The sequence below is a fragment of the Epinephelus moara genome, chromosome 18 (genome assembly GCF_006386435.1).
Source record: "Epinephelus moara isolate mb chromosome 18, YSFRI_EMoa_1.0, whole genome shotgun sequence".
Taxonomy (NCBI): Eukaryota; Metazoa; Chordata; class Actinopteri; order Perciformes; family Serranidae; genus Epinephelus; species Epinephelus moara.
Window position 1 is genome coordinate 14,331,810 of NC_065523.1, and position 22,748 is coordinate 14,354,557.

The 22,748-nt window shown below is 40.0% G+C and overlaps 2 protein-coding genes across 2 annotated transcripts; one reads left to right on the top strand and one right to left on the bottom strand.

Moving 5' to 3' along the window:
• Positions 1-602: 602 nt before the first annotated feature.
• Positions 603-22,684, bottom strand: si:ch211-214j24.15 (GTPase IMAP family member 8). Its single transcript, XM_050069881.1, has 6 exons — positions 22,572-22,684; positions 9,204-9,477; positions 7,997-8,683; positions 4,700-5,410; positions 3,889-4,530; positions 603-1,768 (listed from the first exon to the last, which is right to left on the bottom strand). The coding sequence occupies exons 2-6, from the start codon at positions 9,226-9,228 to the stop codon at positions 1,059-1,061; spliced, it is 2,775 nt and encodes a 924-aa protein (XP_049925838.1). The 5' UTR covers positions 9,229-9,477; positions 22,572-22,684; the 3' UTR covers positions 603-1,058.
• LOC126405887 (migration and invasion enhancer 1-like) lies at positions 14,857-18,129 on the top strand. Its single transcript, XM_050069895.1, has 4 exons — positions 14,857-14,993; positions 15,209-15,306; positions 15,471-15,547; positions 17,120-18,129. Exons 1-4 carry the CDS (start codon positions 14,929-14,931, stop codon positions 17,201-17,203), a joined length of 324 nt encoding a protein of 107 aa, XP_049925852.1. The 5' UTR covers positions 14,857-14,928; the 3' UTR covers positions 17,204-18,129.
• Positions 22,685-22,748: the final 64 nt, after the last annotated feature.

Consider the following 22,748-nt stretch of genomic DNA (forward strand, 5'->3'; position numbering starts at 1 on the left):
TGATTTCTTGCACCAATTTTGTTTTGGCTGAAAGCCTGAAACCAGTGGAAACTGTCACTGCAGCACATTAATGTCCATGGCTTTGGTATGGGTTGTAATGTTCAGGTGTCCAAAAACCTTTGACCACATACTGTAGTGTATATTGGGTATACTGAATATAATGTGTGACTTTCATCGCAAAGTCAGTTTCCATTCTTCCAAGATGCCATGTGGTGACTGACCATAAAAGCCACTTTACTTAAGCTATTTACTCAAGTACTGCTCTTAAGTACAGTTCTAAGGTACCTGTATTTTACTGGAATATTTCCACTTCTACTTCCTTATACTTTTACTACACCACATTTTATTTGATAAAAAATGATATATATGGGGCACCCAGTAGCTCACCTGGTACTACACCATGCACTAAGGACCATGTCTCTTCCACAGGGGCCGTGGGTTCAGTTCCAACCTATACCCCTTTGCTGCATGTCATCCCCTTTTCTCTCTCAATTCCTTTAATAATAACCAGTATAATAATCTTAAAACGAAAAATATATACAGTAAGCAATTATACACAATGTAATAAGCAGATAAATTGACTATGTATTATTACAGGATGAGACTTTATTGATCCCCAGGGGGAAATTAAACATCAACCCGGTAGTTTGTCAAGTAGTTAACTCCACCTTTAACAGCTGCAAAATTATAATAATGTATGCATTAATGCATCAGTAATTATCATTCCATAACATACATTTTTCTGAAATGGGCCATTCTGCATAATGAGTACTTTTACTTGTGGTATTTTAAGTAAACTCTGATGCTAATATTTCTGCGCTTTTACGTAGACTGTGTACTGCTACTTTTACTTGAGTAAAATGTGACAACTTCCCCCACCACTGCTCGTGTGATGCTTCAGCAGCCACATATTGTACTCTTATACAACAGCTCCCCCTTGTGGAGAAAAAACATTACAACTTCAACAAAAGTAAATGATAGTTCATTTTTTAAGTCATAGTCAGAAAAACACATGTTGAATAATTTTTACTGTATGAGAAAACAGTTTACTCTTTGTATCAACATCTATCATCATCATCATCATCCTGTTTACTTTTCTCTCTCAGTTCCTGTACGACCTTCCAGCTGTTGTCCAGACTCGCCCTCAGCTCAGACAGATCCCTCCTGATCTCCTCAAGGAGCTCCAGCTTTGAAAGTTTCCTATCAATGGATTTGAGCGTTTGCTCCTGTCCGCCCTTCTCCTCCACGACAGTATCCTGTTCTGCAGCGGGACATTCAGGTTCCTGACATGACCCCATGGTTTGCTCCCAAATCATCTCAAAGTACGAGTCAATGAAGGCCTCTAGCTCCTCCAGGCTGCTGCCGTCCCACCGGTCAATCAGCGCCTGCAGACTTTCGGATTCAGAGAGCCTCCTGAGAGTCCGCTCTCTCAGTGCAGGGTGGCAGAGGGACTTCACACTGATGCCATTTCCATCTCCAAGCATCCTGTGTTGTGTGCGAGGTAAAACCAGAAGCATTGTTGTTGGATGACTGCTTTCACCGTTCAGTCTCAGGTGAAGAAATTCATCAGGAGACCAGACTGGCAGATTTATAGTCCACCTCAGTGATTTCTTGCCAGAGAGCAAAGAAGACATGAAGCTGTGTCTGTCCCAGATGGAGGGTCCAGTCTGTCCTCTTCCTGCTGGTAGTGCCACTATCTGTCCACCATTATCTGGGCCTCCTGAGCAGCTCACTGATGTTAGAGTGGTGGGTTTGGCTGACTCAGTCACTGTAAAAGAGATAACATGGTGCTGTGAATTCATGCGAGCCACAAAAATACCAACCGTCAGAGATAAAAATCAGTTTATCTCTCGGTAACAGATGCTGCTACCTCACTGTCTACACCATAAACCAGGTTTTGATTTGATCCCTCCCCATGTTACACCTGATAGGACTTTTAGATTTCCTGTATGTGTTGCTTACTCTGTGTTGTGTATGTTACAGTGTTGTATGTTTTCATTAATACCAAATAATATACCATAATGCTGTTCTGTATAGTGCATAATCTTGTGTATAATTACATCCAATTTCAATAACTAATTTAATGTAATGTTTACTCTGTGGCACATGTATAACACTGTTAATTAATGTGCATTGCCCCAGTCAAATTAAGTAAAATAAATACATATAATTAGCTTATATCAGTTTATCATTAATATATCAGTGCAATGTTGGCAGATGTACAAACTGGAGTTCATTAGTAAATATTTAATAGGCTTCATTTTTTTTTATGTGTTTTTGACCCATACTGTTCTTATTTTTTAACATAAATCTTAGTTGTATTTTATTTAAAATAATTATTCGTGCATTGATGTTAAGTGTTTGTGTAAAAAGGGAATATGGTTGATGTGTCAGTACACGATGTTTGTCTTTTTAATCTGGAGTTTAAAGCTGTAATGGGAATGATCTTAAAAAAAATGCCCTCCTGTTTTAACTATGAACATGTAAAACTATGAGAGCAGATGCTTTAAAACAGTGGCTTTTGATTTCCTAAAAATATGTACTGTCGACTGACTTGTTACTAATCATCAGTGGTTGCATATGTGTTTTGCAAGTTAACATAATAGTATAACTGATGGTTCAAGTAATTTTTACAGGCTTGAGCACATAAGATTATGCAGCAATTCACTCAAAAAAAGCAAAGATCTGTCACAAAGTCTGTCTGTCCCTGTCTTCAGACCCATTTGTCCACTAGATGCTCTCAGACTTTCCCACCTGTCCCACACATACATCTGAAATACTATACATACATACAATGCACTACACACTCAATATGGGTGCTATTGTTAAACATACTTTCATGTAATTAAACAGTCATATGTATCTTTTCGGACACACTGAGCTATAAATACTGCATCAATTCCTAAGAGCCTTCTTACCAATTGGAGACACATGTCTTGATGGAATCCGCCCCAGTCTCCTCTCTACCATTAATTTAAAAATACTGTCAATTTAAAAGTAATAAGGACTATTATATACAAAATATTTTACACATGGCAAGTGAATTCTTATGTTTTCACTTAAATTGAAGTGTTATTGACATTACAGAGCTGTATTCTGTCTTGAATGTCGTCCGTTACATTGCACTGTGGGACATTTATGCCACTGTAGTGTCCAGTGTTTGCATCCTATAACATTTCACCAATTCATGTACTATTGGTGTCATACTAGGGTTTCAGATAAACTAAAAATAATCTCACATACTGTTTCAGCACACTAAAAAGCATGTTATTTTGGAATTTCAGACACAGACAACATCTGCGTTCCCACCTGCAGCTAGTGATGGCCAAATGAAGCCTCATGAACCACTTTCTTTATTTTCTGACCCCACCAGATGGCGCTCTTGGTTTAAAGATAAAGGCAATGAAGTGTGCTTTCAAACCTTTGTTAAACAGACAGCGCCATCTGGTGGCTTCAGAAAATAAAGACAGTGGTTCATGAGGCCTCATTTGGCCATCACTACCTGTAGCCCATCTCCACTCACTCTACCAGACAGTTATTGTGTCTTATGAGTTTGTGTTCCAGCCACGTGAAACTGATTCTGTTCCAGTTCCTGTCCTCAGGTAAATTTCCCTCCATCCTACCTGATTACGTTATGTGTGCTTGTTCGTGTTAGAGTCCTCCTCCCTTTGTTGCTGGAATTCACCAGCTGTGATGAGATTAGTGAACTGTAATTAATAATATTCTAATTTCTTTCCTGTTAATTGTCTCAAAACCCTTCCCTTTGGGGGCTCCCTACCCCCAGGTTGGGAACCACTGCTTTAAAAGAATCATATCATTACAAACCTCAGTGCAAATGAAACTGTGTGACATGCTGGGGAAAAACACAAGCGCATTAGGTTTACTTACAGTCATGGGACAGCTGATGACTGCAGCTCGTCAGCATCTTTAAATCAGTTTTACACGGCGTCACTGCGTCCTGTGATGAAACACTTCTCCACATGTGATCACCTCTGTGCAACACAGCTAACCTTTCTCCAACCAGCATCTCGTCTATCAGTTCAATCAGCTCTTTAACCTGAGCTCCGTCACCTCGGTGCTTGTTATCCAGGACGTGATATCTGTTCCCGCACTTCTCAACCAGCCTCTGCAGCGCCTCTCCTTCACTCTCAATGCGTTGCTCTATGCTTGTGTCGCCTAGCCAATCGCCATGGCTGAACAGTACCACAGCTCTGCTCCACATCTGGCCTCCTCCTGCCTCCAGATGTTTCTCCATGGCCTCCATGTGGGTATCTCTGAATGAGGAGCTCACATTGACAACCAGGAGGATGGCACAGGATGCGTCAAGGAGGTCAGAGGTCACAGAGAAGCAGCCCGGTGTGTCCAGCACTGCCACCATCTTGCCGCAGATTTTGGCTCGCTTTTCAGAGCAGGAAGTGGTTTCAGTGTGGAGGCACTCTGTGCTCAGGATGGTGTCTCCACATGAGCTCTTGCCTGTTTTCCTGCCACCAACAAGCACCAGTCTCAGATCTGGAGGAGGTTTGAGCTTCTCTGTTGGAGAGAAGTTTTACAAATCAAACAAACTCCTTCTGCTTGAATTACATCCAAGAAATCCACACAGAGAACAACATCTCCACAGCTAAATTAAATATAGTTTATTAGATAAGCACAACAAGATCATGCTGACATTGTTTATCACTTTTAAATGTATCTAACTCACCCAGCTGAGACCTCGCCATCTGCCTTTGTTCCTCCTTCCTCATCAGTCTCTCCCTGGCTCTCTCCTCCTCTCTTCTCGTCTTCCCCTCCAGCTGTTCCATCACTTCCCTCTTCATTTCATAATGCAGGCCATTGTTGCAGTTGGCTAACATTTCCTCAATCTTCCCAATCAGCTCTCTGACTTGAAATCCATCCCCTTTAGTTTTATTGTTCAGGACGTGATACCTGTTGTCACATCTTTCAACGAGCCACTGCAGAGGCTCTCCCTCACTCTCGATGCACTGCTCGGTGGTGGTGCCTGCCAGCCAGTCCCCGAAACTGAACAGCACGATGACACGGCACCAGATGTGCTCACTGATCAGCTGGAGGTGCTCCTGCACCGCCCTCCTGTAGGTTTCAGTGAAGGATCTGTCCACACGGATCACCAGCAGGAAGACGTGAGGCCCCGGAGGACACAGAGACAAACTGAGCACCAGCTCCCTCCGGTCGAACACGGGGCTCTCATCACAGAAGTAGTTCATCCACCAGCCTGGTGTGTCCACCACTGTCACCTGTCTCCCAAACACCACTCCTTTCCCAACCAGGCACCGAGCTGTTCTTCTCACTGGCTGGCTGCTCTCTCTGCTCAGGATTGTGTTCAGAGTGGAAGTTTTCCCAGAACCCTTTGCTCCCACCAACACAATCTGGATATCAGTAATGGGCCACAGCCTCTCTGAAAGAATTAAAAAGGAAATATGGACCAGAGAGAGGTTTGGCTTGGTGGTTTAAGTGTTTAGGTTATTTTTCTTTGGACTTCTATTCAATACATTTTCCAGCTAGTGTTACTGGTACCGGGTTGCAGCACCAGTATACAGTTGTATGAATAACTGAAACAAAAGAAAACAGAGGATGACACCGGAGACGTGGCTTGTCTTTGCTGAATCTTCCTCAGTTATGTTTATTTATGTCACATGTCATTCACTGCACTGTTAACATTGTCCATTTTAATATTCACTCAGCATCATACTGTATATGGATTGTCTTTCCAGACATATTTCAGTGTTCATAAAACATAATTTACACACAGTGCGTATAGCCATTCCCATACACTCGGACATTCTCTGCCTGGACGTTCATTGAAATGCATTACAGAAAGTCAGTTTTGTTCGGTTTTATGAGCTTTTTCGGAATTTTGAAGTTTAAAAATGGTCAAACGGTGTGCATGGGGTACATGCAACTCTGACACAAGGTATCCTGAGAGGCTGGGCGACGAGGTGTATTTTTTACCCTTTCCTAAACCACATATCAACCGAGAAAGGTGTCTCCTTTGGATAAAGTTGTGTGGTAACATTAGACCACAACATCAACTCAACGTGAATAAGATTAACAATGATGTCTACATCTGTTTTAAGGTAAGTCAACATTGTGTTTGAGGCAACATATTGTCACTTTGCTGGAAAGAAATATAAAGTTATCTTTAACATCTTTAGCTAACGTTAGCTAAAGTTAGCCTAACGTTAGCTCCTAGCTGCGTTGTTCATCATGTCAGCTTGTTTGCTGGGAGTTCATTAGCCTATTTTGTTCTAGTTTTGTACTTTGGTGATCGTACATCATTGTTAGCTGTTGACCAAAGGGCTCTAGTTAAGCTAACGTTAACTTCTGGAGCTTAGCTTCATTAACTTATCTGTAATCGCAGAGATAACAAAGGTTGGCAAACGTTATGCTGAATGATTCAGTGTAAATACTGTAGCACCAACCTAACAGAGAGACACTCTTGGTTAACTTCAGTTGCACTTGAACTTGTTGTCTTTGATGGCTACGGCAACGAGATGTGGTTCACAAGCGTACACTATGACCTGTAAATTTTGGCTTGTAATTTAAGCTTTTCATCGACCTGCTCAGTAAAATGATGAATATATCCCTCCAGTGCACAGTTTAGGCCCTTTTGGTTACTTCTCAATGACATCTGATCATTATGTCCCCAAAAATCATCAATTGCCTCCTGCGAAATGCCGTGTACCGTGACACCTGCCATAGCGCCCGGTCACTGAATGTTGATAGTTTGTCCAAGTGAGTGGAGGGGGGCGTGGCTTTGCCATAGCTCAATTATCCAATGTTAAATGCCAAAGGCTTGTGCTAAAACATTAGCATGTTGTATTTGTAGGTAAAATGTGTCCAGATAAACCAAGTGTCTGTGAATCCTGTGAGTTGTAGTGAAGCTGATTTGTGTACTTTTGTTTGAAATTATCGTTATTAAGCCATGTTTAATGTGTGTTTTTGGGTGTGTTTTGAATCAACTAAACTTTACAGCAGTTCACAGAAACCAAAACCATTGACTGTTGTTTTGGAGGTGTAACTGCAGAGTGACGCAGACACACCACCGCACAAGTATAAATGCTCACAACAGCGTAGGTCATGATCTGCGTAGCTTACAGCGTAAACTCTCTACGAAAACTAAGCTGTAAATAGCCTACATCAATTTTTGGTTTTACATTTTCATTACGTCCTTGAATATTCTCCAAAATAACTCAGGCTAAATTTGCATAAACAATTCAACTTTTTGTTTCAACAGCATTTAAATTACGATATTTCAATGTTAGGACCTCTTTCACATTGGAATAATTGAAAAAGTGTTAAAACAAATCCCATGAAAAACAAAAACTAAACCAACACCGAAAGCTTCTGCCGACAAGTATTGTGTGTATATCGAAGTCTGATATACTAAAAACACATCAATGAGCCACACTGTTACACTCAGTGAAATGTTCCTTTATTACTATAAACACAGGTTGTAGTTTATTTTGACTCAGTCCCACATACACCACCCTGCTGCCCCAATTAGTCACCAATAGAGCTCCAAATGTGGATTAATCCACTGCTGAAAGTAGTTCCAAACTATACCCAATTTATTCCTGTGTGACTCACGTTTGCTAAAAGCTACAGTGTCCAGCCATTTTAGGGAGTTCATTTGCTTTTTTTAATAAATGAAACTATGTATTTATGATTTCTTCTTTCTAAAAATGTATGCTTTAGTAGGAACCAATGGGCTTAAGGATAAGTGCCACAAGCAGGATAGGGGAGTCAGAAAGTTGCACATTGTTTTATTTCTTTTCTTTCTTTTCATGTGATTTGTTGCAGCTATACAAATTAGGGCCGACTCCAACCTCAAGCAGATAAATCTAAAGACAGTATAGTACTCCACATTGTGTGTGACAGGATGTGTCTGTGAAGTTCAGTGTACAAACAACAAGAGCAGTGGAGATGATCTCTTTAACAGCAAAACATAAGCGATACATTTAAAAGATTCTGATGAACTCACCTCTCATGAGACATCTGTGTGTCTTCATCCTCACAAACCTCTGCTGAGCCCTCTCCTCCACTCTCCTCTTCTCCTCTGCAGTCGCCTGTAAAATGTGTTCCTGCATTTCAAACACTCTGTTTTCATTTCCTGTGACAAGTTTCTGTATGTTTTCCAGCAGCTCGGTGACTTCAGTATTATCGCTCAAGATAACACTGTGACACCTCTGACTGCACTTCTCACTGAGCCAGCCGAGGGCCTTTCCCCCCCTCTGTACCAGCTCTTCAGCGTCTGTGTGTTCAGCCCTGTTGGCAGAGATGAAGACAACCATGCAGTGACTCCACACGTTCTCACCCAGCAGGGTCACGTGCTCCTCCACAGCCCTGCGACGCTTCTCTGAGAAGCCTGAGCTGGCCTTGATTGTGATAAGAAATACATGTGGGCCTGGTGAGCACACAGAGACGCTGCTGACAATCTCCCTCTTCACCAGCTCTGATGTGTCCTGAGCGCTGAAGTCGCACCACCAGCCGGGAGTGTCCACCACAGTGAGCCATCGTCCCGCCACCACACGCAGCCTCCGGCAGCAGGAGGTCCTCTCTTTGGTGACAAACTCCTCTCTGCCCAGGATTAAGTTCCCCAGTGAGCTCTTTCCAGAGTTTCTGCCACCAAGAAGGATAATCTTCAACTGTGATGTGCACCAGCCGTCCCCTGACAAAGATATGAACACACAGAAGAGATTAATAAGAAAGCCACATTGCCTAAAATCAGTTTTATTGGTCAAATGGAATGACAGATTCTCATTGAGCAAACACAAGCAACATGTATTAATATGAAATAATCAGTCAATGAATCCATTTGTCACTTCACAGAAAATTAGGCATGACAACTGTGATAATTTAATGTTTGAGTAATTTTTAAAAGCACAAATTCACTGGTTGCAGCCTCCTAATTTAAATATTGATGTATATGTATATATATATATATATATATTTGTCTTTGAATGTTTTTGACAAAAAAAGCAGCAACACTTTTGATAATTAATCACTGAAGTCATTTTAAAAAATGCCAAAAGTGTTAAAATATTCAGTGGTTCAAGCTAAAGTGTGAATATTTGCTGATTTTCTTTCTACTTTATGATACTAAATTAAATATTGAAGTTGTTTAAAATTAAAATCAATACATCATGGATGTCACACAGATATTATAAGACATTAAGAATTAAACTCACATGTTGACTGCCCGCTGGTTGCCATCTCACATTCTGGACCATCTAAAAAGACATAGGCTTTAAACCAGACATCATTATTCCCAAATCACGTCTGTGCTCCCGTGTCCCTTTGTGAAAACTGTCGACAGAGCTTCCTGTTGAAGGAGTGATCTTGTAGGAGAAGTCTGGGTTTTTATGCGTTTATGAGTCTGAAGGTTGTCTGTAATGAGTAATCAGACAGACCTGCAGTGGACAGTCAGAGCCCCACCTCTCAGCAGCAGGTCGACAGTCCACTCTGAGAGAAACACAAAGAGCGTGTGCAGCATTTATCATTTACCAAACACAGACCTATAGTAAAGATAATGTATAATCCAACAAGCATTAAAGTGTTTTCAAGTGACTTTACAACCATTCGACATTACATAAGAAAAATACATACATAATCAGAAAAGATACAGGACTGTAAATATGAAAAATGCCAGTGGTTTTGATGTGTAATGATCACTGCAGCTTTTGTGGGGTCAAAACTTTTAACCAATTTGAGTTATTTGTACTTCCCTTAAGGATTTCCTTTTCTATTTTAATCTTCTACTTCTCCACACTCCGAAACATATGACTGTTTTGTTGCTAGATACTTTACAGATTAAGATTTCATACACAAATTTAGCCAAAACAATAAATGATAGATAGTTAAAACAGGGAAATGCAGTGGAGAGAGACATAGCATGTAATTCAAATTCAATGTATCTCAAGCCAGTAGAAGCAAAAGAAATCAAAGATATAGTCAACAAGTGCAGAAACAAAACATCTACTGATTTCAATGCAATCAGTATGATGCTAGTAAATAAGGTAATTGATGGTATTGTCATTCACAAATGGGCAAAATATTTTCCAAAAGGTTGGATAACTTCAATGAAACACACCATCTATTAACCGGCCGTCAATACGGGTTCAGAACCGAAAGATCCACATCTCTAGCATTGATGGAATTAACAGAAGAAATAACCAATTATATAGATAACAAGAAATATGCAATAGGAGTATTTATAGATCTGCAGAAAGCATTCAACACCATTAATCATGATATATTGTTTAAAAAAATAGAAAGGTATGGTATAAGGGGGGTGGTGTTGAATTGGCTAAAAACCTACATTAACAGCAGGCAGCAATTCGTACAAATGGGTGATTATAAATCTGATCTGTTAGGCATTACTTGTGGAGTCCCACAGGGGTCAGTGTTGGGTCTGAAGCTGTTCATCTTGTACATCAATGACATCAATAGAACATCAAGAAGGTTAAAATTTGTCCTATTTGCGGATGATACTAACATCCTTTGTTCAGGGGAAAACCTGCAGCAGCTTTTGGAGGTGGTCACAACAGAAATGGATTCACTAAAACAGTGGTTTAATATTAATAAAGTAAGACACATTCCTGGACCATAAAACACTGAACATCCTGTATACCTCACTGGTACTACCACATCTAACCTACTGTGTGGAAGTCTGGGGTAACACCTATAAAACCAACCTACAAGCACTATACATATTACAAAAGACAGCAATGAGGATTGTACATAATGTGGGGTATAGGGAACATAGGAACACACTATTTTAAATTAAATTTGAAATCACATACTTTGAAACTGTGGGATTTGATTACATTTTAAACTGCAATAATCATGTTCAAGGCAAGGAATCATTCACTCCCGGTTAACATCCAAATTATGTTTCGTAACAGGGAGGGGGATTATAAGTAAAGGGGCAAATTTAATTTAAATTTTTAATTTAAAATATTGTGTTCATACAACCAAGAAGAGTATGTGTGTTTCAGTCTGTGGTGTAGATCTTTGGAATGGGTTGGGTGAGGAATTGAAAAATATATATATTACTATAACACTTTGAGACATATTTTCCTACATTACCATTACTTTTACTTTTTATACTTTAGGCACATTTTCCTAATAATACTTACATACTTTCAGGTGACATTTCTGATGTGAGACTTTTTCTTGTACTGGTGTATCATTACATTGTGTTATTGCTGCTTTTATTGAATTATGTGAGCTTAAACATGACAGTTATTCTGGGTCATATTTTGTAAAGTTGTTGTTTGTACAGCAAATTTCATATTTCAGTTTCTTATAGCGCTTAATAATTCTTCTGCTTCATTATTTACTTAGATACAAACAGTGGTGGAATATAACTAAGCTCTTTCACTCAAGTACTTCACTTAAGTACAATTTTAAGGTATTTATTTTGACAGTTTTAGTTACTTTGTGGATTAAGATTATTCATAGAAAATGTAAATCAATCAATACATTATTATATATTATTATAGGTTAAGATACCCATCAGTATACAGTAATTAAAATCGGCTCCACCGATATATAGTATATTGATGCTAATACTTTTTTACTTTTACTTAAGTATGATTTTGAATGCAGGACTTTTACTTGCAACAGTTGTTTTTACATTTTAGTACTGTAAAAGATCTGAACACTTCTCCTTCCACTGGAAACCGAAGGATGCTGGAGTCAAAGTAAGTTTTGTGTGAGTCATTTGTGTAGTAATGTGATTAGACACAACTTTATTTAGGGATGACGCCATGTGAGCACATCTAAAATGATAATAGTCTGACACAGTACATTTTGTCTTGCGTGTTATTTTAGGTGTGCAAATTCCAGCACAAATCTGCTATTAAAATCAATTGACTTGCAGTGACTGTGCATGTTTCCTGGTCGATAATGGCTTGGTTAGGGTGGAGGAGCTGGGGGAGAATAGAAACGGTTCACGCTGTAGGAAACTAAGAGGAAGCCATAAACATACATTCATTTGGTGAAATGTGTCATGGTGCAGTTATTCAAGTAAAAAAGCAGGACTTTTACTTGTGTTGGAGTTTTTTTATTGTGTGGTATCAATACTTTTGCATAAGTAAACAATCTGAAAACTTCTGCCACCACTGCTATGTGGCCCAGCCCAATAAATGATCATGCTGACTTATGTAGTTAGAATAAAAGAATAAAGGACCAAGCTTCCGCTGATGCCTTTCAAAATAATACACTCATGACAACAATTCTTTTTACTCTTGAAAACAACACAGTGGTAAAAATGTAAATTTCATTTAAATGAACTCAGATGTACTTTCAGTAATATATCATCAAAATATGCTTTTCACTTCCAGTAATGCAGCCAGAGAACTGATTATCAGACTAATCTGTGTGATACTTCCCTACAAGTAAAAGTCCTACATTTCCTACTTAAGTAAAAGTACATAAGTATGATCGTCTATATATATACTTAAAGACGGCTATCAGAAGAAAACGTTCTTCTTCTGGGGAAAAAATGTCTCCTGTGACTGATACATTAATATATCTGACATTATTAGTTTGTTAATACTGATGCATATAGGCAGCATTTTACTGTTGTAGCTGCTGCAGGTGGAGCTAGTTTTACCTGTTTATTACAGTTAGCTAGATTAGTCCAGTTGTTCCCAGTTTAAGAGTTTGGCCTTTCAAAGAGTCACAAGATAAATCTGAGGGGTCACGAAATAATTAATGGGAGAGGGAGGAGGAAAAAGGGTTGATTTTTTTGTAAGGGATCAGAAGCCAAAAAAGTCAGAGCCACTGTTTTGATTTTTAATTATATGTTTATACTATATCTAAGCTTATAATTACATTTGCTGCTAAAATCTTAATCTCAGAGGTAGTGTGTAGTGTACAGTATTTCTTTTTGAAACATAGACGAGAAGTATTAAGTAGCCAAGAAAAGAAATACTTAAGTAAAGCACAAGTCAGCTTCTGCAGAATTGTACTTCAGTACAGTTCTTGAGTAAATGTAGTTACTTTCCAACAATGATCAGACATCCTTGTCGTAAAATACATTTCAGCCATTGATGGACAACATGTTTTCATCCCATTTCATCTAATATTGCCGCTTTGTGAGTGGACCTACATTGATACCCCTTTTCCACCATACTAGTTCTTGATAGTGTTGTGTCGTTCGCGAAGGAATCGTTCAAAAGAACGAATCTGTTTAGTGTACATACTGAACTGAATCACTTCTAGAACTGATTCGTTCATTTCTCAGTTCAGTTGGGCTCAGCAGCGAAGCGTGCAGGCCGGGAGTGGAACTGCAGATTTGGTCCATGCGAACGATGAATCACTTGCGAGTCGCGAGGCAGCCAGGGTGCAGGGAGGGACTGCGTACTGCGTGGCAAATCACTCTGTGAACAAATCACTCGGTGAACTAATCACTCGGTGAACGAATCACACGGTGAACGACGTAACCCTGATCCCTGAGTGATTCAAATAATTTCTTCTCAACCATACACTTTCATAGGGACCGTTTTCTCCATGCTAACGGCTAATGTAGCCAGGAGTCAAGCCATATGAACACAATCACACACCTCCCCATTGTTTTAACAGACTTAGTTTCCAGATAAACAAACTTAAAACATTAGGCTGGCCAGTAATGAGACTCACCAGTGCAGGGCAGACGCAGCAGCAGCAACAGAGAGAGACTGAGTCGGACTACGCAGTACACAGTCAGGGCTTCTCCCGCCAAGCACTGAACGATTCGGTGAACGAATCTTTTGAACGAATCTTTTTAATGAACTGATTCTAGTGATTCAGTAACATCTAAAGAACTGCTTTGCCCATCACTAGTTCTTGAACTGGTTCCCTTCAAGATTCTTGGAGCCTTGGTGCCATCTAGTGAACCAGCTCGTGTTTCCATCATTTTGTAGTAGAATCATTGTAATAACTGATGTGTCATTGAAGGAGGGCATTGCACAATGTACATTGGAAGTAGTGGCAAAATCACGGATGACACTGAAAACCTGTGAGCTTCTTTGTCATTACAGATATTTGTTTGCACCCAAAAACAAACATGGACCAACTATTAATAAGGTCACTGCACGCTCTTTTTGTTCTGACTCTGTTGTAGCTCTCTCAATCCTCTCTTTCCATGACAGGCCCACTGATGTCGTCACAGTTCACACTTAGGCTACTGTCAAGAAATACTGCTGTTTTTTGGTTCCAGCTGAGAAGCAACGTTTCAGTTCTGAACCACTTTATTTTTGGTGAAAATGCCCAGAACGATTCATAATTAGGTGCAGGACCTGGAACGGAACTGGTTCCATGTTGGTGGAAAAGGGGTATGAGTGGGCCTACGGTGCACAGGCCCCGGGCCCAAAGTGTCAGGGGCATCCACAAGACTAAATTTGCAAGATATCACTTAAATTAACACATAACATCCAGGAAGAGACTCAAAATGACAACAGAGACACAAAGAGACTACAAAGACATGCAAAAACGGGCAAAACCACCACAAAGACAAACAAAATGACTGTGAAAGAGAGATGAAATTACCTCCATTAGACACAAAATGACCACGGGGACGCACAAAACCACAAAAAGATGCCTAACGATTACAAAGACATGCAACACTACCACAAAGTCTGCCTGTCTTGCTGTCATGTATGAGAGGTGGTGGGGCCCTTTGCCTCACTATGCTCAGGTGCCCATGTCTCATAATGTAACCATGGTGTTAGCTCTGAGCTGTAGGCCTATTTTGAGTAAACAAAAAAACAAAGTTTATTCCTTTTATACTGTAAATGGAAATTTTCCTCACATTTGGTTCCGGTGTGATTAGTGTCAGCTGTCTCGATGTGTAAACCCCGCCCCTCCGCCTGGCTCTGTGTTACAAAAGCAGCGAACACAGTAAATCACACATAACTCTACGCAACCATGGCTGACAACGGTGAAAAGACAAAAACACCTACGAAGGGGGTGAAAATTGTAGTCGAATACTGGTAATTACATATTTTATTATACTCACTGTCACTGTGTGTAAGGTTTGGCTACCCGTGTGTGTTTGTGTCTGTGTCCGTGCCGTAAATCCAACTTTAAAGACGACTGTTACTACGGATTAGCTGTTAGCATGATTAGCTCGCAGCTAGCTCCGGCTAACGCTCACTGACCGACATACGGATTCTGCTTTTAAAATAGATGTATTTTCCCCTTGTAGTGGTAAATGAGGGTATGAACCCCGCTATCGGGATCTCCAATCGGGTGTCAAGGAGGAGTTTCCTGATGCGGATGTGTCAGGCTTCGTGGGAAGACAGAGTAAGTTATTGGTAATCACGTTGTTATTAAGCCAAGAACTAAACTGTGACCTGTTGTTTATGATATTAGTCGTTAATGTGAAGGGATGTGTCATTAAAGGCAAAGATCATCTAGGCAGCATGAAGGGTGATGATAACTTAAGTATTATTTTTATTACTTTGCAGGCAGCTTTGAGGTTGTCATCAACGGTCAGCTGATCTTCTCCAAGCTTGAGACAGGAGGGTTCCCATATGAAGATGATGTGAGTAGATTTACAGGCTCAACAGGCCCTTTACAAACCATCACGTGATCAGTAGAGGAAATAATTATGATAATCATTAGTTACAGTACAAATGAGCTCAACACCAACTTACTACAAGAATTAAACCCTGCTTTTACATTAATACAATAATAATCTAATGATATGATATATTGTATGTATAAAATAATATACTGGCATGGGTGGGTGATAAGGCCCTAAAATAATATCACGACATTTCAAGGTATTTTTGCGATAATTATACGACGAATACATCAAAATATATATATAGTTTATTACTGATGTAAGAACGTAGTATTGCAACAAACAGGTGATATATTTTTACATGTTAACCAAACCGTTTGCCTTCAGATAGTCAGTAAAAACTGAACAAAAATGATCTCTCATTTCTTTAGTTTGTGAACAACAACAGTAACTCAGAGTGAGATTCAGATTCTGTATACAAAAATAATAGTTCAACAAAATAATATCTACCACATATTGCACATTTAAACAGTTTCCAAATCCAAAAAATGTCCCCTGGGTTCTACATGTGTAAACCAACACGTGATTTGCTTCGCTTTTAGCAAAATCCTAAATAATTAAGTTGTTATTTTCCCCATCTGGAACTTTTTATGCCATTTCTCCTCTAGTCATCACTCTGCAACGTGTGACAGGCTGTTATGCTACCAGTACTATTGCACATTCACACACATGTAGTTTTTGTTGAGCCGCGAGCGTCACATAGGTTTACATTACCAAATGTTTAATCACTTTACGACATTAGCCATGTTTCCATCAGCCTGTTTAGATGCGCATCTTGAAGTATCGCATCAGAAAATTATGATGGAAACGCCAAAAATTCTAATTATTATTCGTATGATTCGCACAAACTAAAATACGTTCGCTTTAGCCGGGTTTTGGTTGATTCGAAAAAATGTTGATTCGCAAAACGCGGGATGGAAGCAGTTATGTTTGAATTAAGTCTGACGTAGCGCACCTCTCTCCATGGTGATATACACACTCCAGGTCAGGAAGGCGGTAATGCATTTACAAGCTGGTTGCCAACTGCCAGAAAACGTAGAAGAAGAAGAAGGATGCAAGACTTGTTTTTGTTTCCGGTTCTGCGGAAAACTAGCACGAGTTTGTAGTTTTCACCAAAGTCCATACATTTAATGGAAACACACAGGATTCGTATTTCTTTTAATGCACATTTCCCCATGATTCGAATCACTTTTGGATGGAAACATAACTACTGACTCCCGTGTGCGCACAGCGAGAGGGGAGAGACGTGTCTGCAGAGCCGCTGAATGAGCTCCCTCAGCAGGGACGGTAACTCAAGGTAACTTGCTAAAACAGTCTGAGAAGTCCGGGGCTCTTCATAAAACATTCAGGACACCCAGGCCTAAAGACGTCACTGTTTATTCCACACTACTGAAGCTGCGCCTCACTTTAGAACCACCACGGAGTTGGTAATAAATTCACTTTCAGCCATGCAAAGCATCAGGATACTTGTTTCAGCGCATTTAAATCACAACAATAACACTGTCTGATTTATGTGTTGTCCTGCCACAGATCTTGAATGCAGTCCAGGACGCCTACGATGGCAAACCACCGAATAAGATCACCAAAAGCCGTGTACCCTGTGTCATCATGTAAACCTCCCTCAGTCCTGCAGCATGAAGACGGGCCAGTGTGACTGTATACTGCCAATGCCACCTGCGGTCTACTCTCAGCCCTGCTTAAAAACGGGCTGGGATAAAACCTTGCTGTATACAAACCCATCAGAGATGCACTAGGCCCACTAGCTGCTCTGTTTGATGCAGATCGCCAAACGTCTGGCTCCCCCTCTCTGGTCTTATTGTGGTTCTCCAGGCTGTTAATGATTACTGTAGCCTAAAAGGTTAAAGGTTATAGTATGATGAATCCACTCCTGGAAGTCCCTTATTATGAGAGCTGAGGCGGGGAGAAGATGTTGCTGAAGGGTTTCCTATAACTTCATTGCCTGTACTTCTCTAATTGCCGAATTGTTTTGGGTTTCTTCTTTAAGTTTTTGTTTACTGATCCTACATGCAATTACCAGTTTTCATTGAATGCAAGGACCGTGCACAGTAGTTGCACGTCATTTTTTGAAGGGAGACTGCCTCTTGGTTTCTGCCTCTGTACCGCTCTATGCTAATAATGTGCTACTAAAGCATTTTTCTAAGACTCTGGCTATTTCAGACACTTATTACTGTAAAAGTTGTGGATAGTGAAGCAATGTTATGTCAGGTGTGGTTGCTGAATGCAAAACTAAGCGTACAATTGTTGTCTTTCTGTATACGTATCAAATTGGGATAGTTTTAAATTTCTGCTGTCAGTATTTTTAGTTTTATTTTTTGTATTTTTTTTTTTGTATGATTAGCTCCTCTGTAATTTAAATTGATTAGGTACTAGAGCGATCGTCAGTGCTTCTGAAGACCACCGCCCACTGGTCTGTCAGCTCACTCTCAGTTCCATGCTGGCTCATTTTCCACTAATCATGTCGCATTGTTCACTCTGATGTCAAAGCTGCAAACTTTAAATAAAGCTAATGGGTTCTTTAAGTACTATTGTTTGTCACTTTCATGACATCACGGGTTTTTTTTAATTATAAGCATACTGTATGATTACACACAGACACAAAAGAGCTATTACACAATCTTTTTGTAAGTGCTCTATAATTAGCTATAACTGCATGTAAAGTTTTAAGCAACATGTTCTTATCTAAGAATTCCTAACTGGGTGTGGTGATGGTGTGCAGCCTTAATATAATGCTTCTCCTTTGGGAGGCACGAGTTGAAAACTGGTTGTGCTTTGTTATGTTATCAACCTGCATGGCAACAGTTGCTCGAGTCGAAGAACACTGAACATAAACAGCAGATATTTGTCGTCTGTGCACCTACACAGAAGTAAACCTAAACATTTGTAAAACTAACTCAACATTTTTTAAACAATCTATGTAGTTTACATCTGGGGAAATGCTTTGCTGTAATTAGGGATGCAGACAGTGAGGAAAAACCTGACTATCACGCAGAGCAAAAAACAAATTATGAAGTCATGCAGTGTTTCTGCCTTATTTACACTGAGGGGCGCCAAAATCAACAAAGACTGCCACCTTCAGTTTGTGGCCTCTGGCATTTCCTCGCTCAAAGCACACGAGTGTCACACTGAAGTCAAATGCACGGAGGGAATTCAAATGAAGACATTTGTGTGGAGCAGTCTGGAAAGCTGCGACCACCCTGCTGAGTGTTCTCACAATATTGTCTGCTACAAATAACTTTTTATACAGTTAATGAGAATATTTTATTTTTGTAAAGGTGGCGAGTCAGCTACCATTGAACACAAACATTAGAGTGATAGATACAATATATAGGTAAATTATGAGTCTACAAAAAGTGAGCACTGATTAGTATTCTGACTTGAATTGTCAAAGTGCTGGTCAATTCTTTTAGTTAGCTGAAGCGAAGTCACACTGACCCACAGTGTGTGTACTGCTTGTTAATGGAAGGCAGGTTGTGTAGCTGAGTAATACACTGTGACTAGGTGGGTCTTTGGTGCTAGCTCTGGCTCTCAGTGATAACAGCCTGCTTGTTGTAATGCTGATAGAGCCCATCTGTGCTGCTGTCGTTAGTCTGCCAATTAGAGTTTTGAAAATGCACAGTGCCTGTATAAGTATTCGATTTGGACCTTACAGATACAGGTGTATTTCTACAGTTATATGCAACTAATTATGTGACTTCTAAATCCTCCTATTAAAGGCGAGCAAATAGTAAGGCAAACATGTATTTTGTATTTATTTAATTTGCATCACTGAAGAAGAAATATGTCTTTTTCTGCTGATCAGTGTGAAAAAAGCCATATCTGCTTTGATTCAACATTGTAAGACGACAAAACTTATATTGAGTGAATGCTTTTTACACGCACTGCAGCTATGTTAATTTGGTTTTCTGTCGTTGTTTGACAATAGCATTTTAAATTTGACTCCGCAGCTGTCATAATCAACTCCAAATACTGACATGATGCATTTCAGCCGCTTCCCTCATATCCTTTTTCCTTAAAAACTAGGTAAGAAGTCCAAATCCTATTTCATCCACATGCCTGATGCCTATGTTACAGATGTGTCATGTTATATCCTTTCAAACTGCATCGTTATAAGGAACCCCACATGTTATATTGTCTGTTATTTTATACCTTTTTCAAATCTTGCACTGTGTAAAACAAGATTTCAAATTGTCTTTATATCTCAATTTGCTCAATTTGCAATTCTGTACATTAAACAAAACTCCCCAAATAATGCATTCAAATGGCTATATGAAGACTGGGAGTGTCTGTATGCTGTATGTTGAGACACATGGACACAGCAGATAACAGGCCTGTGCCACAGTGTCTCCAGCCGGGGGCCCACCGTCCCTCACTGTGGCTTATATGTATGTATTTTCACAGTGTGGTAAGTAGAATCATTTTGACACTCTGACCTTCATTTAGCACCTCTTTATCAGGTCAAATTGTTATTTGTCTGATACTTGGGTTTGTGACCAAATACATGGAAAACCAGTGACAGAGAACAGGTAATTTCAGGTCAGTGTCTGCCAAAGGTGACACTTTATTTTATGAGAGAACAGTGTGTGCATTTTTCCTGTAATGACCTAAACATCTCTAACAAACAACATTAACTCATTAGTTCCTCCCTGCATTCCTTATTAGTTTCAGGACTTATGCAGTCAGGTGTTACTTCTTCTTTCCTAGCACGAATTTCTTGCATCAAACTCATGACTCAGGCTCATTCTCTGGCCACAAGGAGTCAAATCACACACACTTAAGGTTTGATGACAAAGTGGAATAGATGTTAAGTGAGATAAAGTTGGGGCCCACAATGAAAAGTCTGCAGTAACCAAAAAGCAACATCTGCCAGAGATAAACACAATCAAGATTTTCTCCATTGTGATAGAAAACTGTATTTTTCTTTCAGATTTCACATGACTTGCACAAGATCTCCACACAGCAGACTTACTCAGCACATATGACTACATGCATATTACAAAAGGCACATGTGGCCTTGTGGTGACTGGAGGCTGAAATCAGTTATCAGGGATATTGTATTTGATGTCACAGACAGAATGGAGGCTTTTGTCCACAAGAGACCTTAAGAGATCCTCCTCTACATTATCAGTTATTTACCTCTTTTAAAGAAAATTAAGTGTTTGTATTATTACCTCAGTCAAAAAAGTGAGCTCCACTTCCTGCTTATTAGTTAGTTTTGTCTACATAGTGTGCTGAAATAAACACTGACATCGGCACTTACCTATTTTATATTTGATATGTGTTATCTCTATTGTGTACCTCTGAAAAAATATCACTACATTTATGGCTGTTTCACAAAATATTTTCACTTTATTTTTTTCAATTATGTAAAAGTATCCACTCTTATAATCAAATGATTTATAATTAATTAATTGGCTTTTCCAGCCAACATCACTGTAGTTGTGGATGAACTGTTATAATTAAGTAGCGTAGAAGCTAAGGGAAGGTACAGGTCTTAAAAGTAATCTGGATCCAGGCCACAAAGAGTCTTAAACGTAATCAAAAAGAAGCAAATAAAATGTTACAGAGAGAAACAGGGGCCACAGGTGCTGCCTCCAAAGTATGCCAAGTAGACTTGGGGTCATCTAAACAAACGGAGGTATGTGGTATGTGGCAGCATTTAACATCCAGCACCAGTAGACCCCTTCGAGAGAGCATTGCGTTGTAGTAAGTTTCAACCTAGCCTGCATATTTCTCCAGAGAAAGGAGGACAGAGAGCTGTTTACAAAGTGTTTTTGTTGAGAGTCGGGATCATTTCAAGGGGGTACAAGAACTGTGGAAGTCACCAAGGCTGTCCAGCAGGCCAGGTCCTCTTTAATCTAGTGAATTAGGGGCATGAGGTTAGCTTTGTACAACTACCAGAGAAGGAGGGCGTAATATGTAGGGGACCAGGATACATTAGGAGTCAGAGGCATTACCTACGACTTAGAGTAATCTTGTGACCTAAAATTGGCTGGTGTATCTAATTATCTCAACTGCTCTCGCAATAGAAGCCTCAGGGTTGGTAGGATAAAGCATGATGTCGTCTGCGTAAAGGGAACTTGCATGCAACACAGGACCCACATCTATGCCTGTTACTAACAGGTCTCTCCTAATGACCTCTGCCAAGGGCTTCATGGGTAGGGCAAACAAAAGGGGCAAGGCTGGGCAACCTTGTCTGGAGTTACGGCCCACTGCAAACTCAGAGCACTTCAGGCCATTTGTGATAACTGAGGCACGAGGGGCAGCATATAGAGGAGATGTCTATTTAATAAAACTGTCATCTAAATAAAATTTTGAGAGGACACCCAACAGATAAGGCCATGCAATCCTGTTGAAGACCTTCCCTGCCCCGAGGGAGATCACGAGAGATTTGGCCTTTAACTTTGTGCCATATTCCTTATATTATTGCATGAGTTGCACCCTCTTATGAAACTCATCTGATCCAATGAAATGATTCTAAGTATTTTGCAATTTGATCAGGTTGAACTGTCACAGTCCAGGAAATGATATTTCCAAACATGCAGCACCCTTTCAGAAACTGTAATGACAACCAAGTTTTTTAAAGTTTTATGTTTTTTTAGTTGTAGGTTGTTTGTTGTTGTTATTATAATAATCTGTCTCTGATGTTTTTTTCCCTCCACCAGTCTGCGCAGCAACCCTGTGTCAGTATCTGACATCACACTGGGTTGGACCACGAGCAGCTGCAGAAGATGGCAAACCCTGTTGCTGCCACTTGTACTGCACACAAGACAAACCAAGTGAGCATGAGGGCAGTATTGAAAAAAGGTTTGATATGTTTATCACATGACTTTCCTCAAGATAATCACATCAGAGGAACTCCCCCACCTCATCATCAGGGAATCCCCAGCACGTAAACAAGATGACGTACTAAGATGCTGTCTTTCTGATAGTGTATGTTGCCCCCTTTTTTTAGCCCCTTTACCTTCTGTGTGGCCCTCACACAGGACGAGGTCAGGCCCGCTGGTCCAAACAGGTTCCTCTTAAGACCTCTGTCCAGGCTCGGACCCGCTTCATGCTGGTAGGGCGGAGCGGGCTAATTAGGGTTGGGATATCCCTGTCTCAAGGTGTCCCTGACCGATAGGGCTGTTTGTCTGTCATG

Excerpts from the sequence above, each read along its gene's own strand:
- si:ch211-214j24.15 (XM_050069881.1), bottom strand. The coding sequence starts at position 9,228 with ATGGCAACCAGCGGGCAGTCAACAT. Across the intron at positions 5,411-7,996 it reads ACACAGATGTCTCATGAGAG|AGAGGCTGTGGCCCATTACT; the intron begins GTGAGTTCATCA and ends TAATTCTTTCAG. Across the intron at positions 1,769-3,888 it reads TCATCAGCTGTCCCATGACT|TGACTGAGTCAGCCAAACCC; the intron begins GTAAGTAAACCT and ends TCTCTTTTACAG.